General features: G+C 36.8%; 1 protein-coding gene across 2 annotated transcripts in view; it reads right to left on the bottom strand.

Moving 5' to 3' along the window:
* The window catches only part of LOC126260885 (integrin alpha-4-like), a 534755-nt gene that overhangs the window by 277881 nt on the left and 229988 nt on the right, over positions 1-26886 (bottom strand). For both annotated transcript variants that reach the window (XR_007546657.1, XM_049958327.1), the window contains exon 11: positions 10173-10352. Coding sequence is in view for 1 of the 2 variants with exons in the window: in XM_049958327.1 (XP_049814284.1) it covers positions 10173-10352 (180 nt within the window). In the remaining variant the exon portion in view is untranslated. The remainder of the gene's footprint in view (positions 1-10172; positions 10353-26886) is intronic.

Genomic DNA, 26886 nt, shown 5'->3' with positions numbered 1-26886 from the left:
CATGTATGCTCCTTAATTGTATCGAATGGCAAAGTCCATAATGCAAATATTGTATTTATTAAAGCTTAGGATGTTAAAAGTTTGTCTTGTTAAGTGCTACATCTTTAACTGCCATCAATGAAAACCATTTCTGATTTTGATTGGTACCCATCCTCTAACCTTTCTGACCTGGAATGTAATGACTATTAAACATGTTTATCTTCTGTGACCATGAAGATAGAAGAGAAGAGTGAGGTAGGGGCCTTACAATGGGATGCATGACACAGGGCTTCAAACCCTGTGCCATCTTAAGATTGAGCCAAAGAAAAATCACAGAGAGTCTCCAAGCAAACGTTTCACAGTACCACAAAAAGTCTGTGTTGCACAAGGTGCAATGGTATAACTCAAACTATAAAAATGGCTAGCACAATTAGTGTTATTAATAAAGCAAAACTTATCAAAGGTGTATTATTGAATGATTTGGTAGGAGAGAATTTCATAAAACTGAAGATACTCAGAGAAATGGGGATATAGACTTTCATTTGAATGTACCAACACAAAGTATACAGATAATGAATATTCAAAAACTGGAAATGAATGATTTGCAGTATGGATTATTGATAATGCTTGTCCAATAAATGTAGAACATGAATTCTAATATTCAAGAGATGGATGCTAAGATGACTTCTATTCAAAAGATATATGTTTGGATAAGTTGTATTCAAGGAATGAATGCTAGCTAGGATCAGCAAAGAAATAACAGATATGTCACACCCCTCAACTCAGTTAGTAACACTCATATATAATGAACAGGAACTTGGATTACATTCATGATGTGAAAATGTTGAAACTGAAATTGTTACTTTGAAAACAGAGAAAAGTGAACACACACAACATTGTCAACAGGCAGTTAACAAAACACTAAGTCTCATTACTCAACAAAACACCAATATTGCTAAAACTAAATGTGACTGTCACAAAACACAATGATAATTTATACCATGCATTCTTTATGAGTTTTCAGACACAGTACCTGAAGCTAAATTTAATGGCATTAATTATACCACCAACAGTTGTTGCAATAATAGGTGGAAGAGTTTAGCCATGAAACAAGTGGTGCCTCACCTAAAATTCTACCACTACGCTACGATTTATTTCAAATTAAAAATGAAGTGCCCTACCTGAAACTACCTTTATATTCACCAAAATTACTCTCCAGTGTGTTTCTACTCTGTTTAGTACAATCTTGGAAATGTGTTATATGTAAGTGGTTGCAAAGAAATTCCTCTGTTGTTGTTAACATCTTGCTTATTGCCATTCTTATGTAGTGGATATATGAAAGCTGCCTTCCACTCTCCTGAGAGTTTTCCTGCTTTCCAAGATTCCTCAAAGATTAATTTTAGCTCATATTTTATTTTTGGTAGAGATCATTTAAAAATTTTTGCTGTTACATTCTTTTCCACTGGCTTTATAAAGTTTTGATAACTTCTTCAATTCCTTTGACAGTTGGGGTATATCTTATAGATTTTCAATGGTGTTCGAGTATACAAGGTAATGAATTGGTTATGGACAATTAAGAAGCTGATCAAAATATTTTGCCAAGTATTTAAAATTTTTTTGTGTATAAGACAAGTCAGTGAGCTTCATCCAGTTTATTCAACAAGCATTGATTGTCTGCAACTCTTCTATTAGTTCATAACACTTTTCTGATCACATGACCGTAGGTTGTACAGTTGTATCTCATGCAAACATCCTCACAGAGCTACAAACTTTAGTTGTGTGGTTGGTTTATGTCTAGTGAATGGTATGTCCTCCCACACTTCTATCAGAAGCAATTGATGCTACTTTTACTTCTGATTTGATGTCCTCACTGAGAATGACCTACTGGGTTCTTTTAAATAAAAAGCCTGGAAGTCAAGAAAAATTGAATCTACTTGTGATCTGCTATCAATGGCTTTCTGAATTTTGTAGATTTGCTAGCAAGCCAATATTCTCAAAATAAGTTCTTACAAAATTCATGTTGATATTACTAAGGAGTTTACAGTCTCCAAAAATGTCATCACATAGGATGTTTCAAAAATGTTTTTACAAGCTTTAGGGATGGGAAGAAAAAAAAATATAAACACATATCTGAAGATCCTTCATTTTTAAGTTACTAATGAATGTTTACAGTTTAGGTGGCTGGTGCTCATCAACATATAAATTCATAAAATATCCTAAAAGTCCTTCTTTTACTTCTAAACATGTGTGCACTCATCACATCATGGACTGTCACACCATTTCAAATACACCCTGATGGTTTTGAATAATTTTGTAGTCTTCCATGATATGGCGATGAAGAGTTTCTGCATCTGGGTGGTGTGCTGCATAGACCAATTGCTTAAGCTGCCCCCCCCCCCCCCTCCCAAGATAATAATCCAAAGGACTGAGGTGAGGGGGAATGTGCAGGTCATTGAACAGGTTCTCCTCTATCAATCTGTCTCACAGTAGATGCCACCCAGTGCATCATGGGTGCTGAGACTGTAATGTGCTGGAGCTCCAACATGCATAAATCACATGTTTTTGTTTTTTTCAGGGGCACATCAGCAGGTCTTGGAAGCTGTTCTGAACAAAGCTGCTGCAGACAGCACCTGTAAGATTTACTGGCAGAATGTATGGTGCTTCCACACTGTTACCTACCACTGCAGTACACACATTAATCTTAAACTGATGTTGATGACTTTTACTGTAGCATAAGGACTGTGCTCAGCCCATAAATGTAGGTGGTGAAAATTTGTTATATCATCTCTTCCAAGTGTTGCCTCATCTGTAAACAAAACTCCACACACAAACAATGGATTGGCAGTTTGTGGCACAAACTATCGGCAAAAGTTTTCTTGTGGTGGGTACACAGTAGGTATAAGTCCCTGCACTCTTTGAAGATGATGTAGACACATGAGTTGCTCCTTAAGTATCCTCCATGTTGAACTTGCCAGTGTACCACTTGCCAGACCCACTTGTCTTGTGCTGACACCTGATTCTTTTTTGACAGCTCATGGAACATGCACTTCCTTGTCAGGCATGCAAGAAACATGTGGTCTTCCTCAGTCAATTGTCTGTGATGCTATGGATCCTGTCTCAGCAGTGTGATGGCACACAACACCAAAGGTGGACTTCTTGGCTGTCTGCGGTCTGTAAACACTGTCTGATACAGCCATGCAGTCTTGTGTCAATTACTGTTCATGCAGTCATACATAAAATCCATGTTTTCTAGCTCATGAAATGAATATTCTGCCATGTTTGAATGAAGCACTTTCAGTTAACACATTACCTATTGTATATAGACACAATGGCCACAATGAAGACAGATGAATAATGACTGTACACAAGTCCTCCTGGCAACCCAATGCTATCTAGAATACAATGAGTCAAACAAGTGCATAGATGGTGAAGATGCTAGGTTGTACTAGGAAAGCCATTTTTTTTATTTTAACCCATGAGCAGGCATGCCAATTTATCGGAACACAGTTGACTGACTGTGTTGATTCCTCCCTTTGTTATATTGTAATCCAAAACTATCTCTGGTATGTCTGTAACTTTGTCAATGGTCCCAAAATCATGCGTATTTGAAAGTAACACAACTGCCTTGTTTTTTTTTGGCACATACGAAACTAGTGTCATATCATTCTGAAAATTAAATAAAGAGTTGATAGCTGTTCATTTATCAGACAAAAATTCTTGTAGAATCTTGTGTTTGTTTTTTTCTCAATGTGTCAATGTATGTTAGTCACTTTTCACAAGAGAGTTCACTAAGGAATAGCTAGTGTGCCAATTATCCATTGTAACATTTCTTCCTGAGCCTTCAGGGTCAGTAACCAGCCATCCTACAATATGACAGGGAGAATTAGAAACACTGTGTGGTTCTTCAGGTTTATATTCACAATAAACTTCAATATTACTAGTGAAGAATATTTTGCCATCTGCTAAAACAAAAAACTTAATCCTGTACTTTGCTGGTTTGTTCAGGATATACTGAACAAAAGAACAGCAACCCTGGAAAAATTGCAACTTTTCATCTACTGTCACAAATTGTCCTACACTATAAGCATTCTTGCAGTTCACCATAAAGGCCTGCAATATTTGCTTTATTGCTGCAAATTTATCAGTTACTCTTCTTTCTTGCCTTGTACTCTTGTTGCCAAAATAGATGTACCATAAAAGGAACATAAATCTTCTGTAGCTCATCACAGCTCTTGTAATCCACATACCAATACCATCTGCTGTCCACAATTCTGTGACATTTGTATGGCATGTTTCTTAGTCCTAATGAGATACAGCAATCCCAACAATGTCATTATTTCACACCTTGTAGTTTCCTTAAAATCTTTTCTCTGAAATATTGTACACATTCTTTCTTAGATTGAATGTATATGTATTTTACACTTTCATCAATCATTTCTAAGCTAAGTATTGTCCATGAAGCCTCCGTTTCACTTGTGACCCCTCTGGCAACAAGTGTAGTCCCAGGGAATATTTCACAACATTTTTTCTTTTTGTTTTCAGAGACACACTAGAACATATTTTATACAGTTTACATATTTTGTTCCTCCCAAGAAAAATACCACCATAGGAGAGTGGTTCCTCACAGTCGTCATCTTAATCATGGACTTGATCATAATCTGAATTGTGGTCACTTCATGTGATAAATTCCTCTTCTTTTTCAGAGTCATCATCATTTTCATTGTTTGGTATAGAGTTGATCTCTGGATCCTCATTGAGTAACCAATTAAGCTCATTGTCCATTGGCTTTTATCTGACCCTGCACAATGATATACTCACTTGTTACGTGTTATCTTTTGATTTGATTAAAAGGAAATGAAATAAAAGTGAAGGAAAAATTACATACATGACTGGGGGCATGGTGTACTTTGTACACTAAGATAACACACTCACAGTTTAATTTAAGTTACTGTAGCTCACATGAACCTATAACAACACGACTTCTCGCTGTGGTAGCTGAAACAATAATGCAGGAATAGGTAGACCCGTGCTACTGTAAAAAAATGGAACTGTGCATGAAAATTTATACACAGGGGTGCCCACTCAAGGGTTAGTAACTCAAAAATGAAGTATTTCCAAACATATATTTATAAGAACTTTTTTTCTTGATTAGTAAAAGAGGAGCCAAATGTTCTGCATATTCCACACAGAATGTAACTTGTGTGTTATCAGTCCAATGGTTCTTTAATTCTATAACTGCCTCCCTCTGGTAGTTGAATAAAGAAACTGAACTGTGAAGGTTAAGAAGAAAGAATCTAATAATACTTTCATTACCTTACGATTTTCCATTCCGGTGCCATCATGATCAATGAACACCTAAGTGGTCAACTTTGATTGATTGGGTCATTGTCCCAGTACTTCCCAGGGTTGATTTTTTTTTCCTTCTTGCATGTGTTATATTTGCAGAAAATGCATTTATTACACTGTTGCAAGAATCTCTATACCTGCCTCCTGTTGTAAATATGAGCATCTCCCAATCTACAGAAAACAGGGAAAAATCTGCTTCTAACATGATTCTATTGTCAGGAAAATTGTACGTACATTTTTCAAAGCATTCTCTGAAGTATTCTATCACTTTGGTACTTTATGACAGTGGGCTAAATAAGCATCCAATTACTATTACTGAACCAACTTCTATGTATATATTCATCCACACTATTTTATGTTCTTTTTCAGTGTTCAACTCATTAAACACTACCAAGTTTGACAAGGTTATAAATACATCAAATGACCTCTTACATGTGCATTCTATTTGGAATGTAAGCTTTCACAGCTATTTTTCAGTGGTTTCAGCCAGTTTCCTGTTCCAGGTATTACATTTACATTATTATCTTTATGTGAGGATATTTCTAGGACTTAAAACCAAGTACATCTGTAATTGACTAATATTAGGCTTATAATTTATTTTTCTGTCCTGCATGTAACTTCATGCTCATTTATAGTGAAAATAGGTTACTGTACCTACTATTCACTCTGATGATTGGCTCCTCTGAGGATTATCTCTTATCTAAAAAAAACTTCAGGTGCACACAGCACGTATCTTGTTGAAGCTGTTCACTGAGTGCAGTATACACCTAATCTATTCATGGGGGCAGGGGCTACAGTTCTCAGCTTGAGAAGACAGGGTAAGAAATTTGCTTGAAATATTTTCACAGAATCCAGAAAGCTTCTGCTTAACACTTTTCATCTAGTTTTTAACTAGAAGACTGCATTCAGTTCTGAGGATGATGCCTTAAATTGTTGGCTGAATTTCACCTAATGTGAAGGGAAGTAATCTCCACCATTTCTGTCAGTTGCTAAAAGAAGCCAAGACTGGCATCTGACCTCAGGAAACAGGCATCTTTGATGCTAACATAAATCACTCAGTGCACTTGGCTGTACTCATTTCATGCTGTACATGCTGATGGTACAACTACCACATCTGATGGCTGACTGTCCATGAAAGACATTGAAACTGCAGCGTTATTTTTTTGACACTCTTCAACAAATAAATAACATTGGAGCTCCTGATAATATAAAGACTTCGCTGATAGTCCCAATAGTTGAATCAATTCATGATGTTTCAGCAGCCTTATCAGCAATGGTCAAATATTTCTGCCAATTTTAAGGCATATGATATCATTCACACAACTGGTATCGGAATCACTAAATTTCCAAGTATCCACGGTCCTACCAGAATAAGACACTTATCTCCAGGTGAAGATGAACTGGTGCTTTTGTATTTTTGACATAGGTTGATGATTTATTCAAACTGGCAACAATGATACCTAAAGCCACATTACAAAATACATATACTTAAGTGTAGTACTTGTAAATGCATCAATCATTAATCAAATAAAAAGATAGCATTACTTCTCACACAACAAAGGTAAAAAATTTTTACTTCTACTCAGAAGCACACAATAAAATAAGTAAATTAATGACTTTTGCACATGAGGCAATACTGACCCTACGACTTACCTTAGAAGATAGATTAAGGAAAGGCAAACCTACATTTCTAGCATTTGTAGACTTAGCGAAAGCTTTTTACAATGTTGACTGGAGTACTCTCTTTCAAATTCTGAAGGTGGCAGGGGTAAAATGCAGGGGAGCAAAAGGCTATCTACAATTTGTACAGAAACCAGATAGCAGTTATAAGAGTCGAGAGGCATGAAAAGAAGCAGTGGTTGGGAAGTGAGAGAGACAGGTTTGTAGGCTATCCCCAATGTTATTCAATCTGTACACTGAGCAAGTAGTAAAGGAAACAAATGAAAAATTCAGAGGACGGATTAAAATCCATGGAGAAGAAATAAAAACTTTGAGGTTCTCTGATGACACTGTAATTCTGTCACAGACAGCAAAGGACGTGGAAGAGCAGTTCAATGGAATGGACAGTGTCTTGAAAGGTGGATATAAGATGAACATAAAGAAAAGCAAAATGAGGATTATGGAAAGTAGTCAAATTAAGTTGGGTGATTCTGAGGGAATTAGATTAGGTAATGAGACACTTAAAGTAGTAAATGAGTTTTGCTATTTGGGGAGCAAAAGAACTGATGATGGTCAAAGTAGGGAGAGTATAAAATGTAGACTGGCAATGGCAAGGAAAGCGTTTCTGAAGAAGAGAAATTTGTTAACATTGAGTATAGACTTAAGTGTCAAAAAGTTGTTTCTGAAAGTATTTGTATGGAGTGTAGCCATGTATGGACATGAAACATAGATGATAAATCGTTTAGACCAGAAGAGAATAGAAGCATTTGAAATGTGGTGCTACAGAAGAATGCTGAAGATTGGGTAGATCTCATAACTAATGAGAAGGTATTGAATGGAATTGGGAAGAAGAGAAATTTGTGGCACAACTTGACTAGAAGAAGCTTGCGGTAGGTACTGGGAGATGAAGAAGCTTGCACAGGATAGAGTAGCATGGAGAGCTGTATCAAACCAGTCTCTGGACTGAAGACCACAACAACAATGTCTTTTGTAGATCAAATACTGCTGCTACTATTGACGTTGCGAACATGATGCATTACTGTTGTGTCCATACACTGACAAATTTGTAGCAATTCTGAAGCGAATGCTGTGAAGTGTTTCCTTCAGTTTAGAAATCAAGTTGAACTTATGAGGGCTTAAGTCAGGGGAGTGCAGTAGGTGGTATAGCACTTAGCAGCCCCATAAGTCAAACAAATCAGTAATAGCTTGCACTGTATGTGCTTGAGCATTGTCCTGCAAAATGATGGTTAGATCCTGCTGAAAGTGTCATCAGTTCTGTCTCTAAGCTAGTCATAGTTTGTGCTCCAAAAATGAGTAGCTTAGAGACAGAAGTGATGACACTTTCTGCAGGATCTGACCATCATTTTGCAGGACAATGCTCAAGCACATACAGTGCAAGCTGTTACTGATTTGTCTGACTTATGGGGCTGCTAAGTGCTATACCACCTACTGCACTCCCCTGACTTAAGCCCTCATAAGTTCAACTCGATTTCTAAACTGAAGGGAATGTTTCATGGCATTCACTTCAGAACTGCTATAATTTCGTCAGGCAACAGACCGTGCCGCTCAAACTGTCAATACAACTGGCACTGCTAAGAGTATCCTACACTTCTACACCGCTAGCGATGGGTTATACACAATGCCGGTGACCACTTTGAAGGTGAGTAATGCTTTGAAACATGTATCTATTTTGTGTGAACTGTAAATAAATAGTTGCCACTATTAAAGTGTATAGTTGTAGTTGATTTTTCCAAAATCAGTATGAGTACTAAAAACTCTCAGACTGCAAGAAGAAGTCAGTAATTCCAATTCCAAAGATGGTCAGAGCCAATGATATATGTGAATATTAACGAACAATTAATTTAATAAGTCACTGTTCAGTATATGCACCCAGATTATTTATAGAAGAATGAAAAACTGATATAAGCTGACCTTGTGGAAGGTCATTTTGAAATATAGAAACACATGAGGCAATACTGACCTTATGTTTTATCTTAGAAGACAGATTGAATAAAGAAAACCTATCAAACTTCCTGGAAGATTAAAACTGTGTGCCCGACATTAGGATCTTTGACTTTCGTGGGCAAGTGCTCTACCACAAGGAGCTGCCTGCAAAATGCAAAGGTCCTGAGTTAAAGTCTCAGTCTGGCACACAGTTTTAATCTGTCAGGTTTCACATCAGTGCTCATTCCACTGCAGAATGAAAATGTTTGCATCAATACTAGCTTTAAGGCAGGTTTTCACAAAGTTGACTGGAATACACTCTATGAAATTATGCAAGTAGCAGAAAATGATAAAAAAATGGGAAGCAAAAAATTATCTACAGCTTTTAGAAAAACCAGAATGCAGTCACAAGATTTGAAAGCAATGGAAGGGGAAAATAGCTGCAAATGAAGTGAGAAAGAGTTGTGACCTATTCAAGATGTTATTCAATCTGTACATTTAGCAAGACACCATGGAGAAATTTAGAAAGAGAATTAAAGTTCATGAAGAAGTTATTATTATTTTTTTCAGATTTGCCACTGACATTCTGTCAGTGAGGCCAACAGACTTGAAACATCAGTTGAACAGAGTGGATATTGTTTTGGGAAAGAAGGTATTAGAATGTAACAGACTGCCAATAGCAATAAAAGCAATTCCGAAAGAGAGGAGTTTGTTAACACTGAATATACAGTTAAGTGATGGGAAAACTTTTCTGTCAGTTTTTGTCTGGACTTCAGGTGTGCAAGACAGTAATACTTGAATAGTAAACAACTCATATATGAAGAGCATTGAAGCTTCTGAAAAACTCTACTGTAGAAGGATGCCATCGATTAGATGGTTGGATTGAATAATTAATGAGGAGATACGTAACTGAGCTGGGGAAAAAGGAAGTTAATGGTACAATGTGACTAAAAGAGGGAGTAAGTTGATGGGCACATCCTGAGGTATCATGGACTCACCCATTTGACAGTTGAGGGAATTGTGAAGGGCAAAAAATCTATAGAGAGACCAACACTTGACTATGGTAAGCAAGTTAAAATGGATGTTTGTTGCAGTAGTAAATTAGAGATGAAGATGATTGCACAGGACAGACTAGTGTGGAGGGCTGTATGAAACCAGTCCTAGGACTGTAGACTGCAAGAACAAAATAATAAAAAATAATTACAGACAATCAAACACTTTTCAAAATATTGATAAACACTTACATGCTTTATCACGTTCACATGTCTCAACTGTGTGATGAATACTGATACCAAAACCTCTGAGTGATGAACTTATTTGAGCAGCATCTATGACCTGTGCTAGTGAGAGGCCATTCTTTCCTCCAATATAGATGTACACAGTACCTCTATAGTCATTACTGTATGGAGCTCCCACAGCTATATCTGAAAAATGAGGTTACATTTATGGATTTCTTTGTATAAGATCCCTGAAACACTGTGTTGCAAAGCCACAACAATGTATGATAGTAAGTGATGTATTAAAATTATGATACACTCACACATCAATCATAGTTTTTCTTTAAGTTAGTCAAATTAATTTCTTATAGTAGGGGCAAACTTGTTCAGTATTAAACATTGCTAGCTTAATAATTGAACTATAAAATTAAAGCCCTGATTTACTGTAGTGATATATACAGTAAAAGACTGCATTTTCTATAGTAATTATCCACTGGTGTTACACTCTTGTCTGCAAGTTAGAGGACTTTTCTGCTCCATGAAACAGTATGAAGTATAGTGATATTATTTTCACTACATGATGATGCCCTGGCAAAATTGTGGCATAAAACAGTATTACCAATATGGAAGGTATACTTGAAAGCAAAGCAAGCTGGGACCCATTCCCATTTCATTTTCTTTTGTTATTTGCCTCCTTAGATGTATTTTTTTCCTTCTTATCATTAGTGTTAGTGAGAGATGTGCCATAACATATAGCTGTCATTCCATAATTCCAAATATAAGGCCAGGTCCTACTTTGCTAAATTACATTAGTCAGAATAATTTCCTAATTATTTTGAATCATTTCAAGTAATTAGTTTTGCCAAAGCTCAGTTCAGTTAACTAACAGCAATTATCTCCTATTCCAATCACATTGTTGACATGTAAACTGATGCGTTACTATATTACCAATAAAAGTAGGAACATAACCCATAGAAATCCTTACAGTATTCATGTAGCTAATTTCCAAAACATGGTAGGAATTTCGCCACTTAATTAGTTTCTGTGTAACTAACACTTTTATTATGGTATTATTTATTTTAGCTATTTTTGCTGTTTTCTCATCAAGAACGCGTATTCCAGTCAGAACTCTTATTGTAACATAAAGTTGAGACCACAACCAATTTTTCTACACTATTCATTTAATTTGAGATGTAAAATTCTAGTTGTAAATCATTGAAATTATGTATCTGAGAATTTTAAACTATAGTAGCCATTTTTGCAAGTCCTTATGAGCAGCGGGCCTGAAGACATTTTATGTCAATTTGTTCCGAGATTTGAGTGTGGGTCCTGTGCCAGTCAAAACAGCAATAATGTAATGGTGCAATGAAGTGTTGTTGTGAATAAGAAGATGGACAGTGAAGAAGTACAATTAACAATGATTGCTGATTAACTTTGATATAAAAGTCCCACATGTATTGTTCAGTTGAGTAGACTGTTAGGTGATTGGTTGGGTTATACTGCACAATGACTATTATAATATAATTAGAAGGTGCAGTATGTGCATACATGGTTAATGATACTTAGCTATGTAATTAAGACACAGACGGCTCACAACTAATACATTAAAGGGGGGGGGGGGGGGGGGGGGGCTGTCATTTATGGAAGCAAAAGCAAAACCTGTGAAACTGTATGTGTGTCTGCATTGACCACATTATTGGAAGTAGGCAGTGCTGTACCTATCCACATTTGCAGCCAATTTTTCGCTGTGATTGCTGACTACAAATAGATTTATGACCAGGAATGTAACACGTTGCATACAGAGAGTCAATAAGGGGTGTTCACAGATCAATAAAGATGCATAAAATAACTCTGAACTCATGGTGAGACTGTCTGGCATGGCCTGTCAGAGTGCTTCCCACTGCTGACAAGTACACCCAGGAAGTCAGAAATAGTCCCTAGTGGATATGTAAAGAAATTCTTATTTATGTGCTACCATGTCCTGCTGATAAAATAATTTCTTCATTTGCTACCAGCTTCATTCAAAACAACCATTATCAGGCTATATAAATTATTACAACAGCCTGTATCCACATTCTTTCCTGCAGCATCAATTAAATACAATTTTAGAAAACTACCCTGCACCTGTCATCAATCATAAAATTCATTGTAGAAGCAAATAATCTTTGTACACTGTCCATTTCTGTATTATCTCCAACTATGTGGAGTGCACTCAGGTACAGCAGACTATTTTCATCACTTTACTCTATAAAACATATAATTATACTATACTTCTAACACAAGTGAGAAAGCTGACACCACAATGTTGGACACTTGCCAAACTATTGGCAGTGTTGTAACATGACCTAGGGGCATTTCATATGAAAAGACAGTGACAATTTTTCACCAGGCTACAGTACCCATGCCTCCTCTATCTATTTAAACTGGCAGCTGCCATTAAACACATTTTTAAGCTATTTTCTGCCATTTTTTAGGGGAATTGATCTGATTGTTCCACAAGGCTACAGAAATCTGAAGAGACACCATGTAGCAAGAGGTGAAAAACTGAGAGATTCCAGTGAAGTCTCTAGCCAGATAAGTATAGTGCCAGTTGTTTGTCCTCATGCATGTAAAGCAGGATAGTTTTTCTGATGTTGGGTTGTAACTTGACTGCCATTCAATTACAACTCCTTCCAGCAATTTTCTGCATGGCCTTGAAGTGGTACAGCAGGTGACATTCAGTTAGCAGCCATCACAAATGTTGGGTATTACTGCGAGAAAAGCATCTCCAGTGCTGCAGTATGTCAGGTGCGCAGGCAGTCAAAGAAGTTCTAACACTTTCTTGGATGATAAGAGACAGTGCTGTATTGGGTTTCATGACTCACACATCTCTTCCAGTTGACTTACACATTGTGTGTGCCGCTGATCCTCTTCTTTGGGTTATCAGCTACATTGCTCTCACTGTTTAAGTCATCTCTGAAGACATTATCAGCTTAAAGGGAATATTGTTAACCAGCTCTATATTCTTGATATAAATTATGTACTCATAGGATCTTGTCAGTTCAACAACAATATATTTTCAACTCTCATCCCAAAGTAACAATTATTCTGTACAAATTCCAGGAAGCCAACTGGTTCCAAGATAAATGTCAGAATCTACTAAACACTCATACAGTCACATATGTTCTGCCTCATGCAGAGCCAAGACATAAAGTAAGGGTCTCTATATAATACACACTTCATATGTCTCTGTAGCAATCCTCATGACACCACAACACATGAAACATTATCCAAACACTCTTTGACTTGTATCTATAACTTCCAAGGCGCTGCTGGTAACCACTTGTTGGGGCCGCTTGTCTGAAGCAGCTCCTGGCTCCTTGTGACAGCTGTCCTTTCTGAACACAAAGACATGTGTGGCGCAGGAAAAGGCTCTCTTACCCTCATCATTAAAATATTGGGTGTTCGAGATGGTGGAGAGCCAAGTGTTTCTAGAATTTACCCCAAAATTCTCGAAGCACTACATATCCCTCCCCTTAGCTCGAACATGTGATATTTTACACATATGCATCATGTACATTAATATCTATCTCAACAATAATTTACTTTTCAATCAGTTTATACATCATTTTTTTCTAGCAGCCATGTACTTAATAGATAACTCTTCTTTTTCTTTTTGTTTCAGTAATAATTGTCTGAGCATTGCACTTAATATTGAAGTTACGACTTTCATATATATGAATTGTGCAGACAATATTTCTAACCTCTAATCACAGACTCCAGGTGACACACACACTTGATTATGTCATTCTTCACTCTACTCTTCTGTACTGTTTTTTCCTTAGTACGTGTTAATTTCATTAACTACCATTTCCCGTAGTCTAGAGGAAGTCTGGGCAAAGAAAAAGGTTCTTTCTGAGACTTATTAATACAAAACTGGACAATACTAGTGGAATAGAGAATTCAAACTTACCAGAATAATCTCTACAAAATGTGTGACTTTTGTTATGATACTGCCCTTTTCCTTTTAGGCACAGTACCTAAACCTTACCTCTGGGTTTATCCTATGGATGCCCTACCTCCTTCTGTTTTGGTAGATATGCCCCTTTCTTATTCCTATATTCTATGGTACAGGTCAATCCCCTTCTTGGTGCCCCTGCCCACACAATATAGGTCAGCCTCTCTTTGGTCTGCATATCTGCCCTTTCCTTCAGTCAATAAGAGCTGGGTGCACCCCCCTTATCCTCTGTAAGTAGGCCTCATGCTTCATTGCACTAGTATACATCTTTATGTATACTGTCACTAAATATTACCTGGCAAAGTTCAGTTCTACTTCACACTTCACCCTTACCTCTTGGTACCTTATTTGATCCCCTAGAGTCCTCCACTACTTTTCAACTTCTACACTTTCAGTAGACCTCATATTTATATATAATTCACTCTATCGCACCTTTCTTTATTCTAGACTTGTCCCACTATCCTACAAATCATCAGAACAAGTATTCAACTGATATTCCTAACTAATTATCACAATTAGTTCCTCTCTGGCTCATGCTCATTAGTTCTTCATTTCTCATACCTATGTATAAATATATAGGAAGCGACAGAAGAAAAAAAAGGGGGTGATGCAGAACCATCATACATCAACCATACAATACGTGCATTTACCCAGATGTACATAGGTCATTGTTCCCCTACATCCCTTGGCGGTTCTGACATCGTTTTATTTTTCTAACCTGTGATTTTCATGTTTGTGTCTAAGTGTAATTTTGTGTGTATGTCGATGTGTGTTTGTGCAGCCTGATTCTTCGGTCTACTTATTTGAAATAAGTTGAATGTTATAGGAAACCATGGAGAATGAGAAAGACTTCATCAATAGAAGTATATGCATATGGAAAGATAGACCAGTGCTCAGATGAGAAGTAAGAAAGGAAAAAATGGAAATGGTTGCTAAGATTGAAGAAGTGAAAGAAGATAGCCCAAAAGACAGGAAACCCTTCCCAACCCCCTTTCCAGAATCCCTACTTCGCTGGTACTTGAGTGAGAAGCTGGAGGCGGTATGGTGTTAAACATCCTTTGCAGAATGGACATTCTCACCTTCGCCTTTTGAAGTCCCCAAAGAAAGATCTTAGCAACTCCTATGGAATGCCAAATGGTTAAGAATCAGTTACACTTGTCTGTGAGGGTCATGTGTGTAGTGTTAGTCATTTTTGTATCTACACTACACACCCTATCCAAAATTGATAAAAACCCTCCCCTTTAACTTACCGCTCAAAAAAGGTATAAAATTATCCCATAAAAATAGAAAATTATACACTAAGGTAACATAATGGCTTAGTCATTCAGTTTATACTATTTTTCATACACACATAAAGTACTGTGTTTAGTTTATGACATTTAGATCTTACTTTGTTTGAATAGTACCATGATATTACCTTTATATTAGTTCTATTTTCTATTAGTTTCATTCCATGTTTAGAGAACACTGTTTATCTGTGATTCTCTTAAATAGGTCTCAATCTTGTAGTCATATCCGGTTTTCTAACTACTTAAATTATAGGATAGTTTAAGAATTCAAGAATAGATTATAGAACAGATGTAGAATTGAAGGGGATTCGGTGTAGGAAAACTAATGGGGAAGTAACACTGAAAACAACTTAGGATCCAATGGTCGTCACTCTGCTTGTTAACACTGAATGTTAATGTCCCTGGGGAATATACCACTTTATATCCTTAACATTATATTTCCCTTCTTCTTCTCCTGTTGCAGGATCCACTAAAAATAAGGTTTTTTGGCAGATTACCTATTGTACTCAGTAAAGCCCCACATATTTTTGAAAAAATTTATGCGTTGCTTTCTTCAGAGCAGAGCTCTGAAGATGCTGTTTTACTAGAACTAGGTCATCGACCTTATACTGAGGTTTGCTAGCCTCCTCATTATGTTTACTTACTCATTGTTGTGCCCTCTTACCTAAGTTCTTAGCAACTATCATTTGATTCAGTTGGTAATCAGTAGTAGGTTGTTCTGGCCGAGTAAAGCATATAATAAAAGGTTCACCTCCAAAGGGTTTACCTATTACTTCCAAGGATGTTAGTCCAGTTGATAAACGAAATTTCGTTTCCCATGACATGTGTTCTTTGTGGCAGTATGAGCGGCATAACTTCCCAATTTCTTTCATAAACCTTTCACATGGATTACGAGATGGATTATAGTTGGAGATTAATATTTGATGAATATTTTCCCAAGCTAGAAATTCTTTAAACTCATTACTAGTGAACTGTGATCCATTGTCAGAAAGGAACTGCTTCAGTTTTCCTATCTTGAGAAAGTATTGTTGCAGACAATGTATCACCTTTAGTGTGTTTGCTTTCTTAATGGGGTACAACTTAACATACTTCAACCAACATTCTATGATATACTTATATGGATATGGTGTCTGTTCTTTTGGACATGTCCAAAAGAACAGACACCACTGATGACCTGCAGCCATCTAGAATGAAATTAGAATTATGTATTAATACCTTCAGCTGCTGACAGGCGATGACATATATCAACTGGGACAGGTGAAAATGTGTGCCCCGACAGGGACTCAAACCTGGGATCTCCTGCTGACATGCCAGATGCTCTATCCATCTGAGCCACCAAGGGCACGGAGGAAAGTGCAGCTGCAGGGACTATGTCATGCATGCCTCCTGCGAGACCCCCATTCTCACCTTATATGTACACACACTACATTCATAGTGACCCTACCCAACACACTCATTACTCATGAAAGACATTCGTAACAAGTTCTGTAAGACTTCAGGTAATATGTTACATGTGCACAGAAGAGGAAGATCAAGGCCAGAACTATATATTTATATAGATATGGTGTCTGTTCTTTCGGACATGTCTGATGGCTGCAGGTCATCAATGGTACCTGCTCTTTCAGACATGTCTGAAAGAAAAGACACCATATCCATATAAGTATATAGTTCTGGCAGTACCGGCCATGACCTTCCTCTTCTGTGCGGATGTACACATATTACTGGAACTCATACGGGACTTGGTAAGAATGTCTTGCACGAGTAATGAGTGTGTTGGGTAGGGACACTACAAATGTAGTATGTGGATGTATAAGGTGCGAATGTGGGTCTTGTGGGAGGCATGCGCGAAATAGTCCCTGCACTCGCACTACCCTCTGTGCCCTCAGTGGCTCAGATGGATAGAGTGTCTGCCATGTAAGCAGGAGATCCCAGGTTCGAGTCCCAGTTGGGGCAGGCATTTTCACCTTTCCCCATTGATATATATCACCACGCGTCAGCAGCTGAAGGTATTAATAAATAATTCTAAACATTCTATGAGGACAAAAATGTAAGCCACTCCTCCCTTTCCTTTTGCAATTGGTCCAAATAAATCTGCATCTGTTAGATTGTGGAACGCTTTAGGAATAATTGGGTACATTTTATGTGAGTGTTATCCTTTTTTACCTTCTGACAAATTTCACAAGTTTTAATGACCGATGCTATTCTATGTCCTAGCTTTTTAAAGTAGTAGAACTTATTCGTATGTGCAATACATTTATTTATACCAAAATGCCCATACCCCTTATGAAAGTACCACACTGACTTGTCTTCCACTAAATTCGGTATACATAAAAGCCAATGTTGCATTGTGTTGCTGTCTCTTCAGAAAAAATTATGTCCTATAATCTTACACCTTCCATCTTGATTAGGTGGTAACAATTTCCTAACACACATAGCAAATATATCTGTAAAATAGGGATCATGTTGGATGTTATCTGTTATTTTCTGAGCCATTTCTTGTACCTTGTTATGTGGGTATTCTAGTGTTAAAAAATTAATCACAAAAAGTATACCAGGTCGTTTTGTACACTTTAGTTCATTCATGCCTACTGGTAGCCGAGACAAAAGCGTCAGGTACAATATTCTCCAAACCTTTCATATACTGGATTTTAATGTCATATTCCTGAAGAAACAACATCCGCTGCATCAATCTACTATCTAGTAACTGACTATTCATTAAAAATGACAGAGCTTGATGATCTGTATAAACATATATTTCGGACCCCCATATCAGTGTTTGGAATTTTTGTATACCCCATACCATCACTAATAATTCTTTTTCTGTTGCTGTATAATTCAATTTATCTTTGTTGAGACTGTGGCTAGCAAATGCTATTGACCTACGGTCTACACTTTCCAAACCCCATTTGCATTGGAAAAGTTCTGGGACTATACCATAATCAGAGGCATCAGTTGAAATCTTAAGTGGTTCACCCATCACCAGATGGTGCAATATCGGTGATTCTGATAGTGCCCACTTTACACTTTCAAATGCATTATGTAACTCTGGGTCCCAACTCCATGGCATTCCTTTTTGTAATTAATGCAAAAGTCGAGGGTTGTTCAACTCTTGACTTTGTATATAGCGTCTGTATTACCCTGACATTCCAAGAAATCCCTTCAATTGTCTTATGTTTCTAGGTGGTGGACGCTCCTTAATGACCTTTATACATTCTGGATTGGGCTTAATTCCTTGTACGCCTGCAATATGTCCCAAGAATTTTAGCTCTTGTCTTGCAAAGTGTGATTTAGACAATTTTATTGTAATACATTTTTCTTTAAATATTTTTAGGGTTTTCCTCAAGGTCAGGTAATGCTGGTCATAAGTGGGTGATATTATCAGTATATCATCTACATATATGATTAATTCCTTTAATAACTCTCTCTCTCTATCGCTTCGTATAGTGCGTGTGTAAGTACTGACACTGAGATTTAATCCAAATGGTAACACATTAAAATGATAGGATTTCCCATCAAATAGAAATGCTTTATATTTCCTTGAATCAGGATGTAACCAGATTTGCCAATACCCATCAGTTAGGTCCATCGAGCTAAAATACTGTGCTTTCTCAAATTATGACAAAAAGTCATCAATGTTGATAGGTCTATCTCTTTCAGTTTCTATATGTTTATTTGGGGTGCACATGTCCAGTCCTAGATGCACACCTTCTGTAGCCTTTTTCACTACTACAAAAGGATTATTTATAACACTCGTTCTGTATTCTTTTATTTTATTGTCTATCATTTTATCTATCTCCTCCTTAACTGTTTCCTTTAAGCTTACCGATATCAGGTTAGGTTTACAAAAAATTTGGAGTATCATCTTTGATCTTAAATTTACATACTTAGTCACTGATACTACCTGGACTTTCAGAAAATACCATTTCATACCCTAATAGAATTTTGATTACATCTGAGTTTTGGCCATTGGTTAATATTAGGGAATCATTTACTTTATTTTGTATGTCAGCTTGATGTGATGCATGACTTATGTTTTCCATCTCTCGTGTCATTTGTGCTGTCACTGTTAATCATATATGCTGGTTTTCAGTTGTTTATTTATCAATATAACTGTCTGCTATAAACTTAACACAGTATTTATCCTCACTTAGTCCAAAATAAAGACAACTCTCTTCAAAATTCAATATGACACTAAATTCTGATCACCAATCTAGGCCAAATAACACCTCTCTATTGATGTTATCCACTACTAAAAGTTACTGATGAAATGGGACATTCCCAATGTTGCAGTTTACCTGAGTCTCATGTTTGACAACTTTGCTCTTTGTTCCAGTAATATCTATTATGTACACTTCTGTTACTGGCAATAGTGATAAATTATGTTTAGTTCTTAATATATTAAAGAATCCACTAGAAATAAGTGACACTTCACAACCAGAATCAATAAATATGTCAACTTCGAGATCTTCTACCTTCCCAACTATAATTGGTTGGGGTTTAACTGTAGGTATGCCAGGTTCCTATAGTAGCAACCATTCTTTTGTTGGCACTTTATGTGCAAAGCAAGCATATTTATTATGAGGTATGCCTTCTAATGTATTTCCATGACCTTGGCCCCAGCCCTGGATCAAGATCGCACGATGTTTTCCTCATTATTGGTAATTACTGGCTGGTTACCAAATTGAGGTATTACATTTCCATTTTGAGCTCTATTATTACTAGGTACAAATTCCTGTGTAGTTAATGGGCCTATATTCAAAGGTGAATGTCTTTTTGATAATTTTCATTTCCACTATTCTGTTTACACTGGTGTACTCAATTAGTTTCAGGTCTTTTAAAATTACTATTGCTATTTTTAGTATTTCTTTCATTTCTCAGACATTATGTCTGGTTAAAAATGGAAAGTGATGTGGACCTTGATCAAGTGTGACTTCCTTTTATCTGTATGGTATATGTTACATTGCATTTAGGAACTTTCAGTTAATTGAACATGTATCAATAATTACAGATCTCTATAGTTGTATATATACATTTGGATGTATCTCTATTCTGTTGATGTACTGGTGGATATTGTGTGGTATGACTGCTGTAGTTGATAGTATAATTGATATAATTTCAACTTTAACCTAATGCCACATGTCCTTGACTTCCTCAGCCAGTTGGGTGTATTTTTCAATTTTTTCTCCTGTTTTCTTCTGTATATTTGTTGTATTGGGTATGGATATTTCGATTAGTTGTGTTAATTTCTTCTTTTTCTTGGTGAGTATGATGTCAGGGTTGTTATGTGGTGTTGTTTTATCTGTTATAATGGTTCTGTTCCAGTATAATTTGTATTCATCATTCTCCAGTACATTTTGTGGTGCATACTTGTATGTGGGAACGAGTTGTTTTATTAGTTTATGTTGTGTGGCAAGTTGTTGATATATTATTTTTACTACATTGTCATGTCTTCTGGTGTATTCTGTATTTGCTAGTATTGTACATCCACTTGCGATGTGATCCACTGTTTCTATTTGTTGTTTGCAAAGTCTGGGATCTTTAATAATATGCTTGCTGTAATATCTGGTGTTTATTGTTTGATCCTGTATTGCAATCATGAATCCTTCCATCTTACTGTATATATTGCCTTTTCTTAGCCATGTATTGGATGCGTCTTGATCGATGTGTGGCTGTATTAGATGATACAGGTGCTTGCCATGTAGTGCTTTCTTTTTCCAATTTACTTTCTTCATATCTGTTGATGTTATGTGATCTAAAGGGTTGTAGAAGTGGTTATGAAATTGCAATGGTGTAGCCAATGTATTTATATGAGTGATTGCTTTGTGTATTTTGCTAGTTTCTGCCTGTTCTATAAAGAATTTTCTTAAATTATCTACCTGTCCATAATGTAGGTTTTTTATGTCGATAAATCCCCTTCCTCCTTCCTTTCTGCTTAATGTGAATCTTTCTGTTGCTGAATGTATGTGATGTATTCTATATTTGTGGCATTGTGATCGTGTAAGTGTATTATTGAGTGCTTCTAGTTCTGTGTTACTCCATTTCACTACTCCAAATGAATAGGTAAATATTGGTATAGCATAAGTATTTATAGCTTTTGTCTTGTTTCTTGCTGTCAATTCTGTTTTCAGTATTTTTGTTAGTCTTTGTCTATATTTTTCTTTAAGTTCTTCTTTAATATTTGTATTATCTATTCCTATTTTTTGCCTGTATCCTAGATATTTATAGGCATCCGTTTCTTCCATCGCTTCTATGCGGTCACTGTGGTTATCCAATAAGTAATCTTCTTGTTTAGTGTGTTTTCCCTTGACTGTGCTGTTTTTCTTACATTTGTCTGTTCCAAAAGCCATATTTATATCATAGCTGAATACTTCTGTTACCTCTAGTAATTGGTTGAGTTGTTGATTTGTTGCTGCCAGTAGTTTTAGATCATCCATGTATAGCAAATGTGTGATTTTGTGTTAGTATGTTCAAGTAATATTATATCCATAATTTGTATTATTTAGCATGTTGAATAGTGGGTTCAGAGCAAGGCAGAACCAGAAAGGACTTATTGAGTCTCCTTGGCATATTCCACACTTAATCTGTATTGACTGTGATGTGATATTATTTGAATTTGTTTGGATATTAAGTGTGGTTTTCCAATATTTCATTACTATGTTTAGGAACTGTATCAATTTAGGATCTACTTTGTATATTTCCAATATCTGTAGTAACCATGAGTGGGGTACACTGTCAAAAACTTTTTGGTAATGAATGTATGCGTAGTGTAGCGACCTTTGTTTAGCTTTAGCTTGATATGTCACCTCTGCATCTATTATCAGTTGCTCTTTACATCCTCGTGCTCCTTTGCAGCAGCCTTTTTGTTCTTCATTTATAATTTTGTTCCGTGTTGTATGTGTCATTAATTTCTGTGTAATGACTGAAGTTAATATTTTGTATATTGTTGGCAGGCAAGTTATGGGGCAATATTTTGCTGGGTTTGCTGTGTCTGCTTGATCTTTAGGTTTCAGATAAGTTATTCCATGTATAAGTGTATCAGGGACTGTGTATGGATCTGCGATGTAACTGTTCAATAATTTAGTTAGATGTGAATGTGTTGAAGTGAACTTCTTTAGCCAGAAATTTGCTGTTTTATCTTTTCCAGGAGCTTTCCAATTGGGCATAGAATTAATTGCTCGGGTGACTTCATGTTGCAAAATTATCACTTCAGGCATTTGTGGTATCATCTTGTATGTGTCTGTTTCTGCTTGTATCCACTGTGCATGTCAGTTATGCTGTACCAGGTTTCACCATATGTTGCTCCAGAAGTGTTCCACGTCTGTCATGCTTGGTGGATTGTCTATTTTAATGTGTGTGTTATCTATTGTCTGGTAAAATTTCTTTTGGTTTGTGTTGAATATTTGGTTCCGTTTCCCTCTATTTTCACTTTTTTTGTATCTTCTAAGTCATTTGGCCAATGCTTGTAATTTCTGCTTCTTTTCATCTAATTGCTCTACCACTTCTTGTTGTGAGATTTTACCTAACCTTTTTCGTTTTTTGTCTGATATTTCATTTCTTATAAATTGTGTTAGCTGTCCAATGTCTTTTCTCAGTTTTTCTATTCTGATCTGTAGCCTGTGTTGCCATGCTGGTTTTGTGGGTTTCTTCTGTGTATGGTTCTGCTCTGCCTAGTGTGTATATTTAGTATAGTGAGTGCTCCTATATAAACCAGTAGTTGTAACTCTTCCATAGTTGTATTTTCATTATTTTGTTGTGTATGATTGTATTGATAGTTGTTATTGTTGTTTTGACTTGTGGGTTATTTGGGGGTCTATGCAAGAATGGTCTAATGTCTGTATTTGTGTCTTTCTATTCTATACATGTCAGCTGAAATTTTTCTTCTATATCTAACATGTGTGTCACTTCGTGTTCTATTGTGCTTGTGGTGGTGGCTGTCTTAAGATTTCGTTTTCCTCTGATTGCTTAATTGATGCGTGTTGTTCTTTGTTTGTTTGCTCTGGGATGTTTGAGCCCATTACTGTATTTTCTTCTTCTTCAGATTGCACATTATTTTGTTCCAGTATTTGTTGTACTTGTTGTTTGATGTTTTCTTATTCTGACTGGAGTATCCTGTTATTTTTGATAGTTACACGGATCTGATCAGCTAGTCGTTTTTCTGTTAAAAGTTTTAATTCTGGGTATCTGGTAATAAATGTGGTGTATACTTGTGATCTGTGTCCAGCTGTGTTGGTTCCTAAGTTTGTTGCTTGGTAATAATAGAACATGAGGTGTCGGTTAACTTCATCTGACCATCTCATCCTCTGTCTTTGTTTTCCTTCTAGAGTGGTTGCAGGAAGCATATCCTGCAAAACACCTCTATTTGGATTAAAATCATTTTCCATGTGGCTAGCAGTGTCATTACCATTGTGGATGGGCATAGGGTTCAAGCGTTGTCCCCGACCATGACAGCGCTTGTCCGAGGCTTCATTAGTTCCGTCCTGAACCAACTAATCACACTAAAAGGAGGGTTAGCCGTATTAGTGGTTTGTTCTTTTCGTCGCCTTTTACGACTGGCAGAACATACCGGAGGCCTATTATTTTCCTGGGCCTTATTATTATTATTCCTTTTGTAGTTCTGATTCTCATTTTGATGCACATTCTCATTTCAGTCCTTATTGATGCCATCAAGAGCGTCTTCAAAGGATAACAGTTCTTCTACCGTTTTCCACCTGCTATATAATATGTCTTTCCTAGTGTAAGTGGGTAATTGCCTTATCAAAATTCTTACCAATCCCTCTTCCTCCGTGGGTTTATCTAAATATTTTGCCCTTGTTAAATGCCAGTCAAAATATTTTCTCATCATACCTCATGTACTGTTATAATACTTTTGGTCCCACAAATCAGATATTAACTTTTCTTGGGCACTTGTTGACCAATACTTCTTCTTAAACCTTTTCTGAAAGTCTGCCGAAGACGAGAAATTCTTTATAGTCACTGTGCCCCACTCAGAGGCCTCTTCTAGAAGGTAACCTACAGCGAATTCTATCTTTTTTGCCTCTTCCCAATTATTTGGCAAGGCTTGATTAAATTGTTTCAAGAAATGAGTTGGGTGTATGTCTCCATCTGGTTTAAATTTGGGAAATTGTCCGGAAACTCCAGAATTTGCTCCCCATTGTAAATCTGTCACCACCTAGCTAGTCAACACTACATGCAGTGAAGCCACCCTTTTCTCTACTTTATCCTGAATAAGTTTAAACTCTTTCCACAAATCGTCCATGCCTCTCTTAGTATCATTAAGTTTTGAAGCTAAACAGGATGTAACAATGTCTGGGTTTACCCTCTCAGCAGCTTTTCAGTCAATTAATTCCTCTACCTGTTCCTCCTGACTGCTTATATTTATGGTGTCTGAGGTTGCTAACTTTTCTTTAAAATTTCTCTCCACGTCATCAACTCGAGTGTTGACACCTGCAATTTGCAATTGGACAATAGGAATCAGCTTATTCTGTGTTTCTATGCTATTGTTTAAGGTAAGTAGTCTTAGTTTCACTGCATCGAATGTAACATTACACAGACTCTGAAATGACCCTAATTTTTCATTATATTCAGACTCTATACTGTTACACTTGCCTTCAATATCAAATTACAATTTCTGGGTCAACTTCTAAAATTGAACATCCTGCTTTTGGCTAAAATCCATAAATATTTGATTCATTTGGACAGTTAAATTATTACTTAATTTATTCTTTAAATCTAATCATAAATTTTCCACTTTATCATTTAATACATCAAACTTAGAATTTAGGGCTTCACCCTGTGCTTCTAACTTTTCACTTAGAGTAGCTGTATCAGCCTTCTGTTCTTGTCGCTGGTTATCTAATTTAAGGCTTACTGCTTTAATTAACTTTTCTATATCAGTCCAGTATGGCATTTTCTTTGTTATCGGCATTCCCATGGCTGGCTCTGACGTTTTTTGCTGTTCTTGATCCATAATTTTATGGATCTTGGACCTAGTGATCATCTAAAGATAATTCACCACTGAATACAATAACTATACAACAGTTTATCATGCAATTGTCCCCTCAACTTCACTAAAAATTATTGGTTTTTGCTCACCCGGTATAAAGTTTTAGGCTGCATCAGTGAGCAAGTGTAGAATCGGCGCCAGTGAATAGCACAGGCGCCATCAGCAAAGAACGTTGGTTACGACATCGGCGCCGGTGAGCGGACACAAAATCAGCAATGGTGAACAGCAGCTAGTGACTGGTTACTGCATCTGTGTTGGCTCGTACTGCATCAGCGTTGGCTGGTTACTGTGTCAGCATCGGCTGGTTACTGCATCGACGTCGTTGGCTGGTTACTGCATCTGCATCAGCTGAGTTGACAAATGTGTGAGGACTGCTTACTTCCCCACACCAAATCTTCTTAGTCAAACTGTTCTCTGTGTCTTCCTTTGTTCAATGCTTATTAACTTTTTCGCCCTTTTTTTATTTTAGGTAGAATCCAATTCCGGCTAACAGTTTCTTCGTCTTGTTGCTCTCAGTTGCTATGGCAACTCAATAGTTTCTTATCTCGATTTCTGTCATAAAATTTCCGCTTTCTTTGGGTCCTGTCACTTGGGTCACCATGTTCTGGTGGTTTCTTGGATGACAAGAGACAGTGCTGTGTTAGGTTTCATGATTCACACGTCTCTTCCAGTTGACTTATACATTGTGCGTGCAGCCAATCCTCTTCTTTGGGTTATCAACAACATTGCTCTCACCATTTAATTTATCTCCAAAGACTGTATCAGCTTAAAGGGAATATTATTAACCAACTCTATATTCTTGAAATAAATTGTGTACTCATAGGATCTTGTCAGTTCAACAACAATATATTTTCAACTCTCGTCCCAAAGTTCAATTATTCTGCACAAACTCCAGGAAGCCAACTGGTTCCAAGATAAATGTCAGAATCTACCACACACTCATACAATCACACATGTTCTGCCTCATGCAGAGCCAAGACATAAAGTAAAGGTCTTAATATAATACACACTTCATATGCCTCTGTAACAATCCTTATGACACCACAAACCACGAAACATTATCCAAACACTCTTAGACTTTTTGATATAACTTCCAAGGTGCTGCTGGTAACCACTTGTTGGGGCCACTTGTCTGAAGCAGCTCCTGGCTCCTTGTGACAGCTGTCCTTCCTGCACACACAGACAGGTGTGGCACAATAAAAGGCTCTCTCACACTCATCATTAAAATATTGGTTGTTCGAGACAGTGGATAGCCAAGTGTTTCTAGAATTTACCCTGAAATTCTCAAACCTCTACAAAGTTCTGACAACTAGTTTTATAAATGAGCCTGTTTACCTGCCATAAGACAGGCAGGCCAAGCCCTGCAATCTTGGTGATGTTGCAGAAAAGTAGTGCAACTATGAACTGGCCTGAGGGAACTTTCCACACCAATGGACCAGGAATGTGTTGATC

The sequence above is a fragment of the Schistocerca nitens genome, chromosome 5, assembly GCF_023898315.1.
Source record: "Schistocerca nitens isolate TAMUIC-IGC-003100 chromosome 5, iqSchNite1.1, whole genome shotgun sequence".
Classification (NCBI taxonomy): Eukaryota; Metazoa; Arthropoda; class Insecta; order Orthoptera; family Acrididae; genus Schistocerca; species Schistocerca nitens.
The sequence above is the reverse complement of the archived record's forward strand: the minus strand, read 5'-3'. Positions and strand labels throughout refer to the sequence as shown.